General features: G+C 39.0%; 2 protein-coding genes across 14 annotated transcripts in view; one reads left to right on the top strand and one right to left on the bottom strand.

The window, feature by feature from the left end:
- CHN1 (chimerin 1) overlaps window positions 1–21,083 on the top strand; it is a 224,027-nt gene that overhangs the window by 182,075 nt on the left and 20,869 nt on the right. For all 12 annotated transcript variants that reach the window (XM_035697138.2, XM_035697151.2, XM_035697144.2 and 9 more), the window contains one exon: window positions 17,754–17,838. In XM_035697138.2, the coding sequence (XP_035553031.1) occupies window positions 17,754–17,838 (85 nt within the window). The remainder of the gene's footprint in view (window positions 1–17,753; window positions 17,839–21,083) is intronic.
- LOC125754439 (basic proline-rich protein-like) overlaps window positions 930–21,083 on the bottom strand; it is a 139,159-nt gene continuing 119,005 nt past the window's right edge. Inside the window, exons 3-4 of one of the 2 annotated variants that reach the window (XM_049106304.1) lie at window positions 1,815–1,946; window positions 1,341–1,685 (exon numbers count right to left, since the gene is read on the bottom strand). In XM_049106304.1, coding sequence (XP_048962261.1) covers window positions 1,669–1,685; window positions 1,815–1,946 — 149 coding nt within the window. In that variant the 3' untranslated portion in view covers window positions 1,341–1,668. Of the gene's footprint in view, window positions 1,947–21,083 lie in introns of both variants that reach the window. The other variant, XM_049106299.1, reaches the window with a different exon arrangement.

Here is a 21,083-nt window from a genome sequence, read left to right as displayed (position 1 = left end):
AAAATATATAAGGAATTCCTACCACTCAACAGCAAAAAGCAATCTGATTTCTCAAAAGATACACATGTGGCAAATAGAGATGTTGAAGGATGCTCAGCATCACAAATCATCAGGGAAATACAAATCAAAACCAAAGATGGCCAGTATTGGTGAGGATGTGGAGAAAGGGGAACCCTTGTACATTGTTCATATGAATGTAAATTGATAGTCATTATGAAAAACAGCATGAAGCTTCCTCAAAAAATTAAAAATAAAACTACCTTATGATCCAGCAATAGGTTGCCTTTTCACCCTGCTGGTTTCCTTTGCTATGCAGATTTATTATTAGATATAGTCCCAATTGTCTATTTTTGCTTACGCTACTTTAAAATTTGGAGAGATTTGGAAGTTTGTCTTTCTCACTAGGAGATTTTGGTAGAACTTATTAAGTGTACTATTTATTTTATGCAATTAAAAAGCAAATTTAAAAAAAGAGAACCTCAGGCCAGCCTTGAAATTAAAATATAGAGTTGTCACCCTTTTTTTTTTTAGACAGAGGGAGAGAAAAAGAGTGTGCATGCATGTCAGTAGGGGGAGGGGCAGAAGGAGGAGAGAAAGAATTCTAAGCTGAGCGTCCAGCCTGACATGGGGCTCTATCTCATGAGGCTGCGATCATGACCCGAGCCAAAATCAAGAGTCAGACACCCAAATGAATGAGCCACTCAGGCGCCCCTAGGGTTATTACTTTTAACAGAACAAATTCTGATTCTTATTCCCAACCAATCTCTTAATGTGAGATCCTCTGACAAACAACTACATCTAACATTGTATTGATTATTTTTAGCATTTATGTCCATCCTGCTGATATGTTTAAGAAGATTTGGTATCTCTATGCAAATCAAAATCACAAGGAGATGAGCTACCACCTCATACCTGTCAGAATGGCTAAAATCAATAAGACAAACAAGTGTTGGCAAGGATATGGAAAAAAAAAGGAACCCTGGTGCACTGTTGGTGGAAATGTAAATTGGTGCAACCACTTTGGAAAATGGCATGGAGTTTCCTCAAAAGATTAAAAACAGGACTACCCTATAACAGTATTTCCACTTCTAGGTACTTATCTGAGGAAAATGAAAACACTAATTCAGAGAGACATATTCATCCCTGTGTTCCTTGCAGCATTATTTACAATAGGAAAGATATGGAAGCAACCTAAATGTCTGTCTATCAGTAGATGAATGGCTAAAGAAGATGTGAGGTGTGTATATGTGTAAAGTAGAATATTAGCCATAAAAAAATGAAATCTTGCCATTAGCAACAACACGGATGAACCCAGAGGATGTTACACTAAGACACAGAAATGCACACTATATTACTTTATTATATGCGGAATTTAAAATCAAAACATCTCTTTTCCATGGCAACTCAGAGGTATAGGCTGCTTTAGGATGAAGCTGAACATTTCTCTTTCATTTATTGGCTGCCGGAAACTCCATGAAGTAGATGATGAACGCAAATTTCGTACCTTTTATGAGAAGCATATGGCCACAGAAATTGGTCCTGATGCTCTGGGTGAACAGTGGAAAGGTTACATAGTCCACATCAGTGGTGGCAATGACAAGGCTTCCCCATGAATGGTGTCTTGATCCATGGCCATGTCCATCTGCTGCTGAGTAAGAGCCATTCCTGCTACAAACCAAGGAGGACTGGAGAAAGAAAATGCAAATCTGTTTGGGGTTGCATTGTGGACACCAATCTCTGTGTTCTCAACCTGGTCATTGTTTAAAAAAAAAAAAAAAAAAGGAGAGGAGGCAAAGGGATATTCCTGGACTCACTGAGATTATTGTGCCTCATTGCCCGGGGTCCAGGAGAAAATCCAGCAGAATCCAGACTTTTCATTCTGTCTGAAGAAGATGATGTCCATCGGTGTGTTATAAGAAAGCCCCTAAACAAAGTAGGTAAGAAACCTAGAACCAAAACACCAGTGATTCCATGTCATGTGACTCCACATGTCCTACAACACAAACATCTGCGTATTGCTCTAAAGATACAGCTTACTAAGAAAAATAGGGAAGAGGCTACAGAACATGTCAAACTTTTGACCAAGAGAATGAAGGAGGACAAAGAAAAACTGAACAGATTGCCAAGATACAAAGGCTGTCCTCTCTGAGGTAGAAACCTCTAGATCTGAAGCCAGTCAAAAGTGAGATTTTCTAAAATAAAAAAAATTAAATGAACAAACAAAACTGAAACAAACTCAGATACAGAGAATAAACTGATGATTACTACAGGGTAGAGCAGTGGCAGGGATGAACAAAATAGGTGAAGGCAGTTAAGAGGTACAGTCTACCAGTTGTAAAATAAGACATGGAGATGAAACGTGCAACGTAGCATATCTAGCTGATAATATTGTCACAATTTTGTATGGTGGCAGATAGTACTAGACTGACTTAATGTGGTGACCATTTTGTAATATATACAAATATCGAAGCACTGTTTTGTATACCTAAAGCTAATACAACATTGTATGTCAGTTATTCTTCAATTCAGAAAAAAAATTGGGGGATCCCTGGGTGGCTCAGCAGTTTACTGCCACCTTCGGCCCAGGGCATGATCCTGGAGTCTCGGGATTGAGTCCCACGTCGGGCTCTCTGCACGGAGCCTGCTTCTCCCTCTGCCTATGTCTCTGCCTCTCTCTCTCTCTCTCTCATGAATAAATAAAATCTTTTTTATAAATAAATAAATAAATAAATAAATAAATAAATAAATAAATAAATAAATAAATTTTTTAAATTGGCATCTCCAAAATTTCTCTCAAAGTAGAGAACCAGCCTGGCATAGGACTCTCATTGCAATAATAAGATAAGGATATAGACCCATAGGAAGAACACACAATAATAAGTCACCTCTACAACAGTTCTGTTCTCTTAATACTTTATGTGGACACATAATAATCTAACCTTCAAGGATAAGTTTTTCACACACTTGGGACACTTCGGTATGTTAAAGGCAACATTTTGTAGTCACTTGTTTCATAAATCCCTTCTTACCTTCCAGATTTAACTGAGGATTGAGTCTTAATTGTATTCTGGTTATTTTGTAATCTAATAGGATATATATATGTAATATTTTATATCTAATTTTTAAACCTTGTTTAATTGACAGTATAATTCACATTATACTGTCATACTTCATCTTCTTTGTGACCCACTATGTCAACATTCCTCAGAGGAAAGTCATCCTTAGGAGTGAAGTTTACCACAGCTTTAATAAGGTGGTGAAAGCATATGACTGAAGAATATGTACATGTCATAACGTCTTACCCAGTTACTGTCTATAGTGCCAAGTTCCCTAGATCTCCGTATACTTACTGTCATCATTAGGCAGCTTGCAGCTTTCATTATTCTTATGTAATAGTACATACAAAAATATAATTGGGCTCTTTGATGAAGGCAAAGGACAGAAGAGATACAGGTGTGGAAGATAGGCCTACAAAAGATTTTTTTTTTTTTTAAGTGAAGAGAATTCACAAAAACATAATTTTTCTTTCTTAAATATTTTATCAAGTACTGGTGGTATCTGAGAAACCAGTACAAATTATTTTTCCAACAAACATCATACCGGTAGTGTTTTTGTTTTTTTCAGGTTTCTTAACCCCTCTTCTTAAATTACCTTAAGATTCTTCTGGTTGCAAAATAGGAAAGCTAGAAAGAAAAAGGGAAATAGCCCAGTGATGTTACACTTCTAAGGAACATCTTCAACTGCTCACTTAAAAATTATTTTTATATTCTTTGGGGAGCAAAAATAGAGCTGGGTGTGTTTTTTAAGTTATGCAGCCATAAAAATTAGAACAAAATATATTCATTTTTAGGTAATGGATATCTGAGGATTCTTGTTGTATTAGGTGATATCCTTAAGTCTGTTGTATTAGAAATGACATACTTTGGCTAGTGATGTGAATGGATTTGCCCAAATCAGGCCTAAAATATTATGTTGACTCTTTCTGTTTTATAGAAATCCCTTTTTGGAGCCCCAGCCCCTAATGTGTCACACCCAGATAACTGCTTATGGTTCTGCCTAATGAGTTTATAGAGTGCCCTTGCTCATAAAGAAAAGGTCCATCTCTAGGAAGCATGTGTTTTGTTTTGATGGTTGCTAGTATAGCTCATTATTCCACAGTTGGCTGACATTGTTTCAGTATGCTTTTCAAAAATCTATTTGATTGATATTTACCATTTGATGGAACAGTTGAAGATTCTCCATTGCAAGTGTCAGAAAAGCCAACTCATGCTTGCTAAGGTAAAAAAAGGAATTTAATGGTTCACATAGTAGGAAAGGTCTGGTGGTGATTGGTATCCTTTGACTTGGGGGCTTAAAATGGCACCAGAACCCTTTCTTCTGGCTCTGTCTTCATTGGCAGCCTTCCTGTGGTAACAAGACAGCCTGCGGAGGCTCCATTTAAATATTCTCTGATTCTAGTCAGCTCAAAATGAGACTGAAAACAAAAGGTCTGGGCCTGGCAGGCATTTGCCCATTTATCTTATATGCCCATCTCTGAACCAGTAACTCTAGGCAGGAGAATGGAATGTGCTGATTGGCTTAGATCAAAGTCACATACTTTCTCCTGGATGGGGACAGTTCCATACAATTCATCTGGGTTGAGAACTAGTACCCAAAGAGAAGACATTTATTCTTTGCAGCTAAAATAAGTGAATGCATGCATGCATGCCCACCCACAACACATTCAATGACAAAATGAAGTCACTAAGTCTAAGGTCCTAGTATACAACCTACTGAATACAAGTGTCAGTGTAACACTTTGCTGGAAGAGACATGTTCATAGAGCATGCTGACAAAAGAATCCTGAAGAAGTTCAGCCTTTATAAGGGACACTGAGAATTACTAATTAATTTTGTATGTGTGGAAACTGAAGCCCAGAGAAATCCCAGGTTCAAGCTCACATGAAAGATAGATTTTAGAAATAAGAACATCTGAACTTCCACTTTTTATAACTTTTTAAATAACAAGAAATATATAAAACTACACTAAGATATTGAACAGGTAGTACAGTACTGTGATACTTCAAAAAAGGAACACAATAAGAGGAGTCTTAAGGTTATTCTCATTTTCTGGTTGGAGGCAGTTTCTTGGCCACAACATACAGAGGGAGAATCTGAAGAGAACCCATTGGTCTAGCCAAGTTGAAGACAGAGATCAGAATTTGGTAAGGCAAAGCAGCTAAAATTTCTGGGGGATTGTCCCTGGGGGCACAGAGCTGTACATAGAGCTCTGGGGATCTGCATAGGGGTCTTCTTGACTCTTAGAGCAAGTACTTATCTACATGATTATGAAAGGAGCCCATTTAAAAAGAAAAACTACCAGAAGACAGTCGGCCAAACAATTACCGAAATTCACTAATTTCACTAATTTGGCAGAGGGCTGAGAATAGTTTTGCCCTCCTCCAGGAGGAGTAGAAAAAATGTGATATAATATATGAGGCATTGTTTAAAAGTCCTCAAAAGGATATTATCTCAGTAGCAGGACTAAATTAGCAATAAAGGCTGCAGTAAGGAAACTGAAGCTATTTAAAAGAATCCAAGTGGAATCTCTAGAGATTAAAAATACATCTGAAATGGGGACAACTGGCTGGCTTAATCAGTGGAGCATGTGACTCTTGATCTCAGGGTTGTGAGCTCAAGCCCCATGTTGGGTATAGAGATTACTTATAAAGATTTTATTTTTATTTTATGATATGAAAAATACATTGGACATTAATGGCATATTAGGCATCAAAGAAGAAAATATTAGTGAACCAGAAGACATAGCAATAGTAAATATCCAAAATGAAAGATTAAAAAATATATATAAGGAATTAACATAGCATAGTGACTAGTGGAACAGTATAAGCATCTAATTTAAAAGTGTAATTGGAGTCCAACGGAGCAGTGGTGAGGGGCCAGGGAACAGTACAATTATTTGAAGACCTGATGATCAAAAAATTTATAATTCTGATGAAAACCTACAGATCCAAAAAGTATAGTGAACTAAAACCAGAAAAAAATATGAAGAAAACAACACCATGGCATATTATAATCAAATTGCTAAAAGCCAGTACTAAAGAGGAAATTATAAAAGCAGCTAGAAAGGAGAAAACCAGGTTATGGGAAAGAAAAATTTTATTCCTAAAATTTAGGACTTAGTACTTTTACTTCAGCCTGGAAGGAAATTGTTCATCCTTCACATAGGATATCAAAATGTAAAGAGGACATCACTAAGATCTAGAAATTAAACGTGTATTCAGTTTCTCTTTAATTTTATTTTCATATTTCAGCTGCATGTTTATAATTTTAGGGCTTTATAGGATCTTAAATGTTCACACTCATACACAGAAATACAATGTACTTTTTTTTTTTAAGAAAATTTGTACACTACTATTTTCTTTATTAACTTTTTTTTTTTTTATGATAGTCACAGAGAGAGAGAGAGAGAGAGAGAGAGAGAGGCAGAGACATAGGCAGAGGGAGAAACAGGCTCAATTCACCGGGAGCCCGATGTGGGATTCGATCCCGGGTCTCCAGGATCGCGCCCTGGGCCAAAGGCAGGTGCCAAACCGCTGCGCCACCCAGGGATCCCTCTTTATTAACTTCTTTAAAGGTTATTTCAGTGTAAAGAAAATACGTCAAGGAAGAAACAAAATTTTTTTTGTCACTCATATGCTTACATATTTTAGAAAGTTTTTTAAAAGGCGAAGGGGAGGAGGGAAAGAATACATTTTACATAGAGATGAAAAATAATGACAGAGTTCTCATCAGAAACTATGCAAGACAACAGAGTGACATCTTCAAAGTACTCAACAAGAACTAAAAAAAAAAAAAAACCCTACCAACCTAGAATTCTATATCCAGCAAAATGCCTTTCATAAATGAAGACAAAATATTTTCTTTTTAAACAAAGAAAAGCTGAGTGAATTCATCACCAGGAGATCTGTTCTACAAGAATGTTAAAGAAGTACTTCAGATAAAAGGAAAATAATACCAGATGGAAATTTAGATCTATACAAAAGAATAGAGAATGCCAGAAATGGTAAATATGTGGGTAAGTGTAAAAGATATTTTTTCTTTCATTTTAATGAATATTTATGATAATTGACTATTTAAAGCAAAAAATACCAATATTACATGGGTTATACAAGCATATGACCACAATAGCATTACCTACAGGATGAGGGAAGCATACTGTCATAAGATTCTTACACTATACATGAAATGGTATAATATATTTTTTAAAGATTTTATTTATTCATGAGAGAGAGAGAGAGGCAGAGACACAGGCAGAGGGAGAAACAGGCTCCATGCAGGGAGCCCAATGTGGGAGTTGATCCAGGGTTTCCAGGATCACCCCCTGGGCTGAAGGCGGTGCTAAACCACTGAGCACTGGGGCTGCCCCTGAAGTGGTATAATATTCTTTGAAGATAGACTGATGAGCTAAAGATATCCTATAGATAGACCTTAGAGCAAACTCTAAAAAACTAAACAGTTATAAGCTATTTGCAGAGACAAAAGGGATCCATAAAATATGCAATTTATTAAAAAATATGGAAGAGAAAAAGGAACAAAAGAACAAAGTATGTAGAAAACAAAACGAAGATGGCAATTTTAAACCCAGTCATATTGATAGTTACCTCAAATAGAAATGGCCCAAATACTCCACTAAAAGGCAGAGGTGGTCAGATTGGATTAAAAAAACAAGATCCAACTATATACTATCCACAGAAACTCACTCTAAATATAGAGACCCAGAGAGATCAAAAGTAAAAGATATACCATGGAGACAATAATTCAAAGAAAATTAGAGTGGTTATATAAAATACTGTGGTTTTCAGAATAAAGAATATTAGTGGGAGTAGAGAGGGTAAAATTTATCAAGAGAACCTAATTTAAAATGTATATTCAGGGACGCCTGGGTAGCTCAGTGGTTGAGCGTCTGACTTTGGCCCAGGGCGTGATCCTGGAGTCCCAGGATCAAGTCTGACATCAGGCTCCCTGCATGGAGCCTGCATCTGCCTATGTCTCTGCCTCTCTCTCTCTGTCTCTTGTGAATGAATAAAATCTTTAACATAAATAAGTAAATAAAATGTATATTCAGCAAAAACAGAGGTTAAAAATACATAAAGAGCTAAAAAGTGAAATAGACAAATCTGCAATTGTAGATGGAGATCCCCACACTTGATTCTCAGTGATAGAACAGACAAACAGAACATTAGTAAAGAGAATTCTTGAACAACAGAGTTAACCAGTTTGGCCTGATTGATGTTCATAGAAGTATTCTACTCAGCAACAGAATGCATACACTGTTCAAGTAAACATGGTACATTCAGCAAGACCGTATTCTAGCCATAAAACAAGTCAATAAATGTAAATGGATTGAAATAATACAAAAGCATATCGTTATACCACAAAAGAATTAAATTTCAAAATGACACATATCTGAAAAATTTCCCACACATTTAGAAATTAAACAGCTTACTGCTCAATAATTCATGGATTAAAGGAGAAATCCCAAGAGACATTACAGATACTTTGAATAAAAAGAAAAATACAACATATCATAAATTTGTGAAATACAGCTAAAATAGTATTTATGGTGAAATCTTTACCACTAAATGCTTATTTTAGGAAAGAAAGTCTTAAGTCAATGAGTTAAGCTTCTACCTAAAACTAGAGAAAGACCTAATTAAACCAAATAATGGAAGGAAATATTAAAGGTAAGAGCAGCAATCAATGAAATAGAAGAAAAACTGTAGAGAAAATCTGAATCTCTTCGACTAGAACTTTTTCTTTCCACTGGAACTTTAAAAGGGGTTTTAACCACTAGTTTAATAGTTTCTTGTGCATTTTATTCTAACCTTTTTCCTGGTTTATTCTAGAAATACTTCCGTTCATAATGTATGAACTTCAGATGACAACTGAAGCCAAAAAGAAACGGAAACCTGTTTGTGTGGAACTATTAATATTAGCACAATCTTGGCTTTAAGGAATTGTGGATCATAAGATAATGTGGATTGGCCTGAGGGTTCTGTTTCTTGGTATTCAGTTTACCTGTCTATACTATGTGTATAGATCATCTGTCAGTCAGCTCTGGATTGTACAGTGGTTTTTATTGCATAACCAAGTAGGATTCATTCACTTTCCTATCATATCTTCATAATACAACTTTATATTGATTCATTGTGTTGATTTTTTAAAGTATTTTTTAAGTATCTTTAAATATTTTTACTGATACTTGAATGCAAACTTATTCATCCAAGCAATGAATCTAAACTTTCAAAGTAAAGTGTTTGAGATCATGGCATTTGACAGTTTTAAACTTTACCCATGATTCAGTTTAGAGGTAAAGTTCTCATTAAAGCTCCTGTGTGTAGGGTGGGGGGAGGGATGAAAGAAATTTGCTTCTAATCTTAAGCATTAAAATCAAGGGTTTTCTAATACTTGAAACACTCATATTTTGAAACAAAATATTTTTAAATTACTGATTATATTTTTTCATATCCATTTTTATGTCATATATTCTACAGTCTGTACCTTGTAACACAATAAAAGTGAATAAATAAATGGAATCCCTGGAAACTTTTGATGGTTCTAAGTTCTGATCTGAACTTTGAAACTACTGCCTGATTCCTAGGTTTCAAATTGATGGCTCTGTGTCAAGAGCCATTCTGGCAGCTGAGAACAGAACACAGACACAAGAAACTGTGTTTGTGTTCTAGCATAAATATGGTTATGCGTGAGTCGAAGCTAGTTCACTTGGTCTACACCACAATTATTAACTCAGCTGCAATCTTTTTTAAGTTTTTTTAAAATTTATTTATTCATAGAGACACAGCTAGAGAGAGACGGAGACAAAGGCAGAGGGAGAAGCAGGCACCATGCAGGGAGCCCCACATGGGACTCGATCCCGGGTCTCCAGGATCACGCCCTGGGCTGCAGGCAGCGCTAAACCACTGCGCCACAGGGGCTGCCCAACTCAGCTGCAATCTTAGATTTCTCCCTCGCTGAGATAGCGTTTATTTGGGAGGTGGGATGGGGAAAGGTGGATTATGAAGCAAGCCATAAAGAAATTTAAACTTTGTAAATAAGGCCTGCATAGAATTGGGGGAAATGGAATCCCTTCCTTGTGCCTGTTTTCTTAGGGTGTCATTTTACATACCAATCAATAAAAACAATTTTTATAGTATTTTTGTATGTGGAAGAACTACCCTATGCTCCTGCCCTAATAACGGCCCTACTAGTTAAGTAAGACTAGTGTTACAGTGTACCAGTATGCCAGCTTTTTCCTACTGTTATTTCTCATATTCAAGGGGACATCCTTTATTTATGGTCTGGCCAGTGTGTGTCTAGCAGACTTTTATGGCATCTCCCTCAATTTTGAACAGATTTTTTTCATTCCTAGAACATTAGGTCACTGATTTTCTGTCATCTGGCCCCCTCTCTGGAAGGATACTTCTGCTGTGTTAACTGTTGCGAGGTCAGTGTACACCTCCAAGAGCCCCTGCGCGCTTTCCCCTGACGGTCCTCCTCTCGAGCTGCTGGTGGGGATGCTCCTCCGCGCAGTGCCCCCATTCTGCCTGCTGGTGGCCGGGGTGTGCCCCCCCCCTCAGTTCCAGGCCCTGTGTCAGGGAGAGTTCAGTGCACTCCTTCCACCTTCCTTGCCCTTGGAACTACATTACACATCCTTGCTTCAGGACACGAAGAGTGGGCAGGGCCAACATGAGGTCAGTGCACCCAGACCGCACTGTTAGAGATTTTTGCGCAAGAATTTTGAAGCCAGGGTGCCTGGGTGGCTCAGTCAGTTAAGTGTCAGCCTTTGGCTCAGGTCATGGTCCCAGGGTCCTGGGATCAACTTCTGCATCAGGCTCCCTGCTCAGCCAGGAGCCTGCTTCTCCCTCTGCCATTCCCTCTGCTTGTGCTCTTTTTCAAATAAATAAAATCCTTAAAAAAGAAAAATTTTGAGGCCACTAATAATTTTGATGAGATTCAACTAGATAATAAAAAGATACTGCCTTGATACTAAAGATACTCCTACTTTGAAGAGCTGCTCCTCATTGTTTTGTTACGTTTTTGCAGGAAACCCCTACACAGTTTTATGTATTTGTTGCTAATGATCATAGCCAGTGTTATACATTCTCTCTGCCCATGACTTAACAGCATAAATCAAAATACTTTAACTGTAGTGGCAGAACCAGGACTAAAAGTCTAAATTTCAAATATTTTGGATCAAAATTAAGCCATCTTGGTGAGACTAAAATTGGTTCCAGAAAAGAGTACATTCTGGTTGCCCTAAAGATAAAAATTAGGGGGGAAAGGAGAAAAAGCCTTTCCTGCCCAGCTGCCTATCTACCTACGTTGCTTTTCATTTTGATTTTGATCATCTGTTCTCTTCCTTCATCACCCAGTACCAGGCTGCAGAACTGACTCACCAGAGCCTCTCAAATGTCAATCCCCTTCCCCCAAAGCAAAATTTCATTTCCCCAAATGTTTTTTTGGGTTTTTTTGTTTGTTTGTTTTTTAAAGTAGGATCCACACCAGGTGTGGAGCCCAACACAGGGCTCAAACTCCTAGCCCTGAGATCAAGACCAGAGCTAAGATCAAGAGTCAAATGCTTAACCGACTGAGCCACCAGGCGCCCCTCCCCGAATGTCTTTATCGCCTCCAACATAGGTTCCATTTGCAGCAGGCTTTGCAGGCATGCTCCTTGGCTGTTGCGTGCACGCTTATTTCTAGAGGGTGTGTTACAGCTTGGAAGGGATAATGAAGGTAGGCTGAAATTTTCTTTCTCTTCCCATAGCATAGATTTCTTTTCCTCTCCTTTTATTACTGACATTCAAACTGGAGATGCGAATGTCAGAAACATGAGAAGCTATGCTGGTTTTCCTGCAGAAGCTGGGGTTTGGGGCAGTGTAACAATAGGCCCAGGTGAGAAGAGCTCCAGTGTTCACATAGCTCCAGCGCCCAGGAGACACGTGACCCTCAGCCTGTGCCATGGGGGCCCTCAGTGGCCCCCTCACCTCCTTCCCTATGTGTCCTCAGTCTGGTTCTGACCAGTGCCTTCTCTGTGACGGACTTTTGGGATCCATTAATTAACACAGTCTTTCATCTCTGTTTCTAAGTGACATCAGGGATGTTAACATGAAGGGAGTTGTTGACAGGTGAAAAGCAACCTCAGATGTCATGGTAATAAAGTTGTCTTCATTCCAGTTGCAGAAGAGAAAAGGATTTTCAGACTAGTTGCAGTGCCCTTTGTTCATGAAGGTATAATTCATGCCATGTACTCTGTCACTTTCATTTGTCAAGATGTACCAGAGGTTTGGAGGTGGCCTAGAAAAAAATCTGTGGCCAATTTACAAAGTTGCTTTTCTCAGGACCATCCTTGACCTCCCTGATACATCATACACTGAAGCTGATTGCTCTCTTGGATTATTTTACCAAAACACCCTCCCCAAAGAAATCTTTTTTTTTTTTTTTTGGTAAATTGATCAAGTCATTTGTTCAAAGAGCTCTAAGGAAGAAATAGTGCTGGTCAGTTTCCCACTTTGTCACTAAGGTCACACAGAAACAGACTCTAAGAAACAGTAAAGATCAGTTGGAGGTTATAGAATAAAGTAAGATACTACTAACACCTCATTCATCCTAAGACCACTGCCCATCAGCCTCAACCTATGAAACACAGATAAGAAGCCAGAAGTTTGTTTTTCTTTTAAAAGGCCTTCAAAAGGAATATAGAGGACCTGTGTTCTTGATTTATATCCAGTGCTCGCAGAGTTCTCGTACCAGATTACCTCATCTGCATCTAAGAATCAGTGAATGGGGGGAAAAAAAGACAAGGCAGTAAGGAAGGAGGAGAAAGAGCTGACATGACAGCCTTGGAGAATAAGAAGAAACAGGAAAACTAAAACACAAACTTTTGAAAAACAAAAATCTAGAGCCATTTAGAATCGAAATCCAAGGAAAATGTCCCTTAATGACTGTCTGCTAGTTATTTCTGTTATAGACATCGGTAATTCTGAACCCCTGAGTGCTGACCCCTGAGAAGGTACCTACTGTATTATAGGGCATTTCAGGCAAAAGTTGCCATCTATATGATGCCCCTTGAGAACCGCCCCAAGCCTTTCTTCCAGATTGCACCCCAGTTCTTTCTTAGCATCCTCCTAAGCAGAAAAAAACCCCCAAGGTGCACCTTTTGACCTTTTACTTATTACAGTTTGAAGGCCTGTTACATTCCGATTTAATCACTTTTAAGACAGGTAATCAGAATACAACCATATCTACTAAAACTATCTGCAGGTGTCCATGCCCTAGAGCCTTGTGTGCAGGCACCGCACCCTATTTCCATTGTAGGGGAGGAATAGCTCTTCAGTTGTCCTGCTCAAAGTTACCCGATTTGTGCAATTAATTTTTTTAAGGTATCTTTTTCTGAATTGGTAAAATATCAGATATAAACATCACTGATTCTGTAAATCTGCATATAAAATAGAACATTTAGGTAAAGCACTTTTAAAAGTATTTATCACTTTTTCTTTAATATGCTTGGCATTTTTATTGGATGACTTTAGTGTCATCCAGGAAAGAAGCTTGCTTTCAAGTCCAGCAGCCCTTCCCTGAGCTTCTGGGAAGTTCCAGTTGCTAGCCCTCCTTTCCGCAGACTCCTCACCTGCTTAGTAAGTGAACCTCCATCATAATGCAGAGACCCTAGACAGCGACTCCCTTAGCCTTCTGGCCTCCAGGCCCTGTGACTCCTGCACAGCCGTCTGCTTCCCTCCTTCCCTTTTCCCAATTTGGGGAATGGGGAAATAATTCTCTTATTCACAATTAACCTCTCTGCCCTAGATCCAATTTCCATTTGCCACCTTCAGGAACCTTACTCCGTGAGCTCCCTCCTCTTTCAGACATCTTCAGTCCTCCGTTGCCCTCTCTTCACCTCCAGACCTGTTCTGCTCTTGTCCCCCTGTTGATGCCCCTTCCCCACTCCTGTGCCTCTGATTCAGCTGCTTCCCAAGGCTGGTGATTCCACCTCCTGCATAACTGCTTGTCCCCTTTCTCCGTTGGCGCTGCCAGAGTCCCAACCCACTCCGTCTGTACCTGGATTCCTGCCATACCTAGCCTCCTACCTACCTCGTCCCCCGCCAGCCTCGCCTGCCTGCATCACTCACCTTCAGAATCTTCAGCGGCCCTGCGTTGCTCACTGGGCAGAGCATGAATCTGTAGGCATGGGAAAGGCCCCGTCTCCCTTGACTCCTGCCACGTGCTCATCCCCACCTGGGCCCATGCTGAACTTTCTTATAAATCTCTAAGCATCCTGTTGCTTGGCTCAAGCCATGGACCCTTGGTTCCTGGAACAGCCGTTCCTAATGCACCCCCTCCAACACGCACACTGCAGTCCTGCCCTGCAGGCCCCTCAGCTGGCCCATCTCTTGGGGTGCATCTTAAACCTGCACGGTGCCCTTCCCCCAGCTTCCCATGCACTTTGCTGGCACTTTCTCTGGAGCATTTCCACTAGTGAGAGAAACCTATGGTGAATTCCTTCAACCAGTATCCTTTTTATCTTTGTGTATGTCGTTACTTTAAAAATATTCACAAATAAATAAAAAGGACTACTGAATGAACTGTTTTGATGACCTCTAGGGGAATTAAAAAAGACAAAAAGGGGCAGCCCCGGTGGCGCAGCAGTTTAGCGCCGCCTGCAGCCCAGGGTGTGATCCTGGAGACCCGGGATCGAGTCCCACGTCGGGCTCCCTGCAAGGAGCCGGCTTCTCCCTCTGCCTGTGTCTCTGCCTCTCTCTCTGTGTGTGTCTCTCATGAATAAAAAAAATAAAAAAAATAAAAAAAAAAAAGACAAAAAGGCTACAACATTCAGTTTTTACAAATACCGTCCATAGTGGAGTCACAAAACAAAATTTAAGAAATATGAATTTTAGGTATCAAGATTCAAAAGGGAATCCAGTGAAGTAGTTTAGTAAGCTTCTGGTGCTTTGGTGCCTCTTTCCAGAACCGTTTCCTGGAGAGCCGTATAATCTACCTTCCGACACCAGCAGCCCCACATGGCTCAGGGCGCCTTTATAAGACGCCGTCCAAGAAGGAAACATAGGAGTAACAATTTCTTAATGATTGCTCTCTGAAATACACATGTGATCCTTTAGTCGGAGAGCCAGCTGTCGCACCAAACTTTTCCATCAGTACATGCCACATGAAGAAGTGTCCCAAGACTTTCCAGATGCCACCTTCACTGCTGCCATTTTGAAGGCGAGGAAGGGAATCGGTTCTGTCATAACTTCTCAATACTCAGAGCTCTTTGCCATGAGCCCGGTTTTAAGTTCTTTCACATCATCTACTCTTGTCTTCGCTCTCCCAAATGTAACTTTAAGACCCTTTATCATGAGATAACTGGCAGGTACAAGACTGGGACTTTCCTCCTCTATATTTCCAGCCCATTTCTGGTAACCTCATCAAGTCAAGTGACACTGGAATATCCAAGATCCAGCAACATCTAAGCCAGTATGTATCCCAAAGACTTTCCCTAAAACTAACATCATGATTCTATAGCTATTTCATGATTATGCAGCTGTTTCTATACAAGTCAGTGCTTTTTCACTCATTCCCCTCAAAGCAAAGTAAGACTGCTACTTGATCCAGTTTTATTTCACTCAGAGAAATACAGACAGACACAAAGACATCACAGACTATCTGAATGTTGGTCTCGGGCTCTGCCTCAGAAACTCAAGGAAATGCTCTGAGTTTACAGGCACTGAGCATCATTACCAATCAGGAAGCAACTGCGTCTGCATTCCTGATGCTTTTCCATAAAAGATATAAAAGAGATCATGGCCCGCTTTTCAAAAATCAACACATTTTGTACTCAAGCTCACTTGGAAGTGACCAGAGTCACAAGCGCATACCTACTTGGGAGGAACCAACACCAGGTTATTCATGAGAGTCTTATTTGGCTATTTTGGCTAGCATAAGTATTCTGAATCATGATACACCTTTTCTCATTGATTCTAATATGTGCTTCCCTGCCCCCCCCCCCCATTTTAACATGTCTGGAATTGGGATTTATCTTACAATCAGTGGCTTGTCATAATTTACTTGGCTTGGTTTTTCTAAATGGCATATATGCATCTTACATTCATACGAAGTCTTGTGTCCAATTGCATCTTAAGTTGGAAAAAATAAGTTATATATATTATCTTAAAAATCATTTACCTGTTTGACACATAAAAAGAACAGTAGCAAAAATGACAATCGTAGCAGTGAATTCTATTATTTGCAATAGCTGTTTTAGCAGATATTTATGTTGGAGCCAAATTATCACACTTTGATTTTTCACTATTTTTTTGAGGAAGTCATGCATAAGAAATTATTTCAAGTACATGCACTTTGATACACGTATCAGTGACTTCCTTACTCCCTTCTCCCTTTTTCTTTTATTTCTTGGGTGCATTTTCAGCCAATATTTACTCAGGAACTTTTTTTTCCTCAAATCTTAAGTGTTACTGATAAAGTTCCAATTTTTTTTTCTTTTATTCTTTAATACTTGGGGTTTAGATTCTTTGTTTCTCTTTTCTACCAATACTTTTTCATCTGAGTTAAGCTGGAATGGCTTCTCTTTCTTAAACATGGAAGTCTAGAAATATCTTAGCATTTGAATCCTTTGGGAATTCCTTTCTTAGGGATAAAGGAATCAATGTTTTTGAGGCTGGAATGGTTTGTCCATAATTACTACACTCAGATAGGGTTTCTGATTAACTGTAGCTTCCGCAGTTTCTAAAAATATATTCATTCCCTTAACTAACACAGTAAGTATCAAATGGTTTTGAATAGAAATTGGCCCTTTTTGATGATTCAGTTGTGACCAGTCACTGAGTATCATATCACCTTCACCATCTGTGGCCCTAACTGTAGTCACAGATGACGGAAGATAGGTCATCTTTTTTTTTTTTTTTTTTTAATTTATTTTTTTATTGGTGTTCAATTTACTATCATACAGAATAACACCCAGTGCCCGTCACCCATTCACTCCCACCCCCCGCCCTCCTCCCCTTCTACCACCCCTAGTTCGTTTCCCAGAGTTAGCAGTCTTTATGTTCTGTCTCCCTTTCTGATATTTCCCACACATTTCTTCTCCCTTCCCTTATTTTCCCTTTCACTATTATTTATATTCCCCAAATGAATGAGAACATATAATGTTTGTCCTTCTCCGACTGACTTACTTCACTCAGCATAATACCCTCCAGTTCCATCCACGTTGAAGCAAATGGTGGGTATTTGTCATTTCTAATAGCTGAGTAATATTCCATTGTATACATAAACCACAGAAGATAGGTCATCTGACCAAATCCTTCTGGGACCCAGATACACTCTACTTCACTCCTTCTCCTCCATGCCATAGCACTTGGAAAATGCCAGTATTTGTGTAACACATAGATGAGGCCTACGGCTGGAGGGGGCCAGTTGGAAAGCTACCGTAGAAATTGTTTTGCCAAGTAAATCACAGAATATTGGTTTGATTTATCATCATTTCTAAAACAAAGAGGAAACCAAGCTCTGAAAGAAATTTTAACTGCTTGTCGGTTCCACTCAACCAGAGTTTTTCTAAATGTAACCATACCGCGCCCTTCGGTACTAACTGTGGTTTGCATTATAGTGCTTTGACGGAAAACAGGCTCATCGTCCACATGTTCTCCCCTCTGGCCACTCTGTCACTCACTCCTCTTTTTTCAGGTCCATACATTCCGAGGGCCACACTGGTGTGAATACTGTGCTAACTTCATGTGGGGTCTCATTGCTCAGGGAGTGAAATGTGCAGGTAAGAGCTTTTCCCTTTCTGCTTTACTAGTTACAGAGTTAGAAGGAGTAAGTTGTAAGGCGATTTGCTGGTATGCATATACAATAGGCTGGATCCTGGTTGCTCTTAACCCACATGCAGTAGGCTAGATTTGCAAACAGCCACTTTGGAAATTGGCAGTTTATCTCCCCTTAACCTTCTTGACCTTAGTAGGCAGCAGGCTAGGGATCCAGCATTAGTCCATTAAAAAGTCAGAAGTTGTCCTGTTCAAAAAGTCTGATAAAAGGAGATAAAAGTAAGGCAGTTATATTTAACTCTTGCCTTTGATGTTACAGTAACTAAATTTATAAAAATGATTTTTTTAAGCAGTGTACAGGGACCTATGATTGTTGCCTTGGAAACTGAATTTTAAAGATAACTTGTTAAGCTGAATTGTCCTTACTACATTTTTGCAAAATCAAATTGAAGCTTTAAAAAAAAAAAAAAAAAAAAAAAATCTATGACTATCTTCAAAGATGGGTACCAAATTCTGAAAAACCACTTAGTCAATAATCTTTTGTTTGTGACATTTTGAAATCTTGACTATGCCACATCCTTTTTATAAAATATGACCATAGTAGTTTTAGATATAAATTTAAAAACTTTGAAGATTTACACATAAAGAACAAACTCTGGGATTTATTGAAATGCTTTATGAAAATAAGTTGTTCACATCCTGTGAAATTCATTTGTATAGAACAATTATACCAAAAATTGGCCATTTATTCAAACTTCTTTAAATTCTGACATTGGCTTAAAAATAAACACTTAAATTATAGTGTTTGGTCATAGACATTTCTTTCCTGCCATTTAAATTGTAAAACTAAAAAATATATTTTTACATGTCTTTTAGCATGAGCTTAACACTTGAAAACATATACTAAGAGTAAAGTTTTTCAAAATGGTAACTGTCAAGCTTATCACTAAAAAATCCACATTTTCTTTGTGACATGATTTTTTTAATCTTAATTCCAGTATAATTAGCATACACATATTATTTTAGTTTCAGGTGCACAATATAGTGATTCGGCAATTCTGTACATTACTCAGTTCATCGCTGTAAGAGTACTAGGATCCTCCTATTCTGCTGTCTTCCCCAGAGGTCCCCTGTGGTGTGTTTTGTTTTTTCTTTTTAAGATTTATTTGAGGGCATCCCTGGATGGCTCAGCAGTTTAGTGTCTGCCTTTGGCCCAGGGCGTGATGCTGGAGTCCTGGGATCAAGTCATATATACAGCTCCCTGCATAGAGCCTGCTTCTCCCTCTGTCTGTGTCACTGCCTCTCTCTGTCTCTCATGAAATGTATAAATAAAATCTTTTTTAAAAAAAATATATTTATTTGTGAGAAGGTGGTGGGGGAGGGGCAGAAGAAGAGGGAGAGAGAATCTCAAGCAGACACCACACCTGCCAAGCACAGAGCCCAACACAGGACTTGATCTAGCGACCCTGAGATCATGACCTGAGTTGAAATCAAGAGTCAGATGCTCAACTGGCTGAGCTACCCAGGGGCTTCCCTTATGGCCTGATTTTTAATGGAATATTTTTATTGCCCATTATGTGCAGAAATTTTTAGGGTCTTATTTTTCTTCTAAATTGTTTTTTTATTAGCAAGATACAATATGTATTGCATATTAATGTTCCAAGTCCTTCTTCTTCAGTTATTATTTCCTTAGTGTCACTAAAGCATGTTAAGGTTCTAGGCATACATCATTAGCCAGATTTATTCAAGGACCTCCCTGCCACACACGTGGATAAGAATTCCCCATGTGTTGACTTTGAACTGTGCAGAAGTCTCCATCGTAGAGAGCCTCAGCTCAGATGCAGTGATTCTTCCATCATCCTAGAGGGTTGGCAACCCCATTTGCAAGTCTCTGCTCAGAGAATAAATGAGGACAACTTTGTGTCATCCTTCTGACTGGTGGATACCGAGTCAGGATGAGATAACCTGATTAGGAAGGCTGAGGGGAAGTCTTTGAACTGAAGGGTGGAGCACATTGGAACCTAAAATGTTGATAGAGTAGTATTAAGACCATCCACACTGTGGGTTTTCAAAGGTAAATGGAATACTCTTTCCAGAGCACAAATCACCTGCTTAAGGAATGTGGGTTTTTTTTTTTTAATGTGGGTCTTAATAAGCATATTTTTGCCTTTATGACACAGCCAGACCAGCCAGAACTTTGCAACAGTTTCTTAAACATTTTGTGACTGTCACTAACTTTAAAGCTTTTCTTTTACTGAAATAATGATGTCTATCACTTATGATTTGAAATATGAAGCCCATCTCCATAAGAATTCTGAGTTTGCTATGCTAGCAGAGAACTGGTACGTGGATGGATAATCTTTGACAATATGCTACAATCCCAAATCATGTTTGAAAGAAATGTTTTGGAACCTTTACAATATGTGATAATATGAACGAAAAGGAAAGAGAAAGTGATTCACCCCCCACCCCAACACACAGCTACCCACATTAGTAGCCTCCATAGCTTGTTGCGTAATTGTGCAGGAATTGAAAGAAAAGCCTTAAGGAGATTTTTTATTTTTATGCCTTGTCTATAAAAGCATTATATTCTATGTGATTTGAACCATATTAATTTGTATTTGAACAAGTCATCTTTTTTTTTTTTAATGCAGTGGTTGGCATTTGAATTAGTTCTGTTTTCTATGACAAATAATTCTTAGATCTGAAGTGGCTCATCTTGACCTTTGAGCCATCCACTTTAAAACAAAATGCAAAGAATATAAAGAGAACTAACTATGTTGGCTTGAACAATGACTCCCTAAAGAAGTCTACTTCCTAATCCCTGGAACCAGTGACTGTGTTCCCTTTGATGGTAAAAAGGAACATGGGATTAAAGGTCAGGGTTTGAGGTGGGGATATTGCCCCAGATTGTTGGGATGGGCCCAGTATAACCATAGTCACGGGGGTCCTTAAAAGAGGAGGCAGTCCCAGAACAAAGGACAGAAGCAGAGTGGGAAGAGGGAGAAGATGCTATGCTGCTAGCCTTGCAGATGGAGGAAGAGGGCCCGGGCCAAGGAATGCGGGCGGCCTGTAGAAGCTGGAAAGGGAAGGAGCACACATTCTACCCTGGAGCCTCCACAAGGGGCACAGGCCTGCTAACACCTTAATATCCGCCGAGGCAAACTGGACTTCCGAGTACCAGAACTAGGACAAAGTCCTGTTGTGAGCCGCCGAGTTTGTGGTCATTTGTTACAGCAGCAACAGGAAA

Source organism: Canis lupus, chromosome 36, assembly GCF_003254725.2.
Source record: "Canis lupus dingo isolate Sandy chromosome 36, ASM325472v2, whole genome shotgun sequence".
Lineage (NCBI taxonomy): Eukaryota > Metazoa > Chordata > Mammalia > Carnivora > Canidae > Canis > Canis lupus.
The sequence above is the reverse complement of the archived record's forward strand: the minus strand, read 5'-3'. Positions and strand labels throughout refer to the sequence as shown.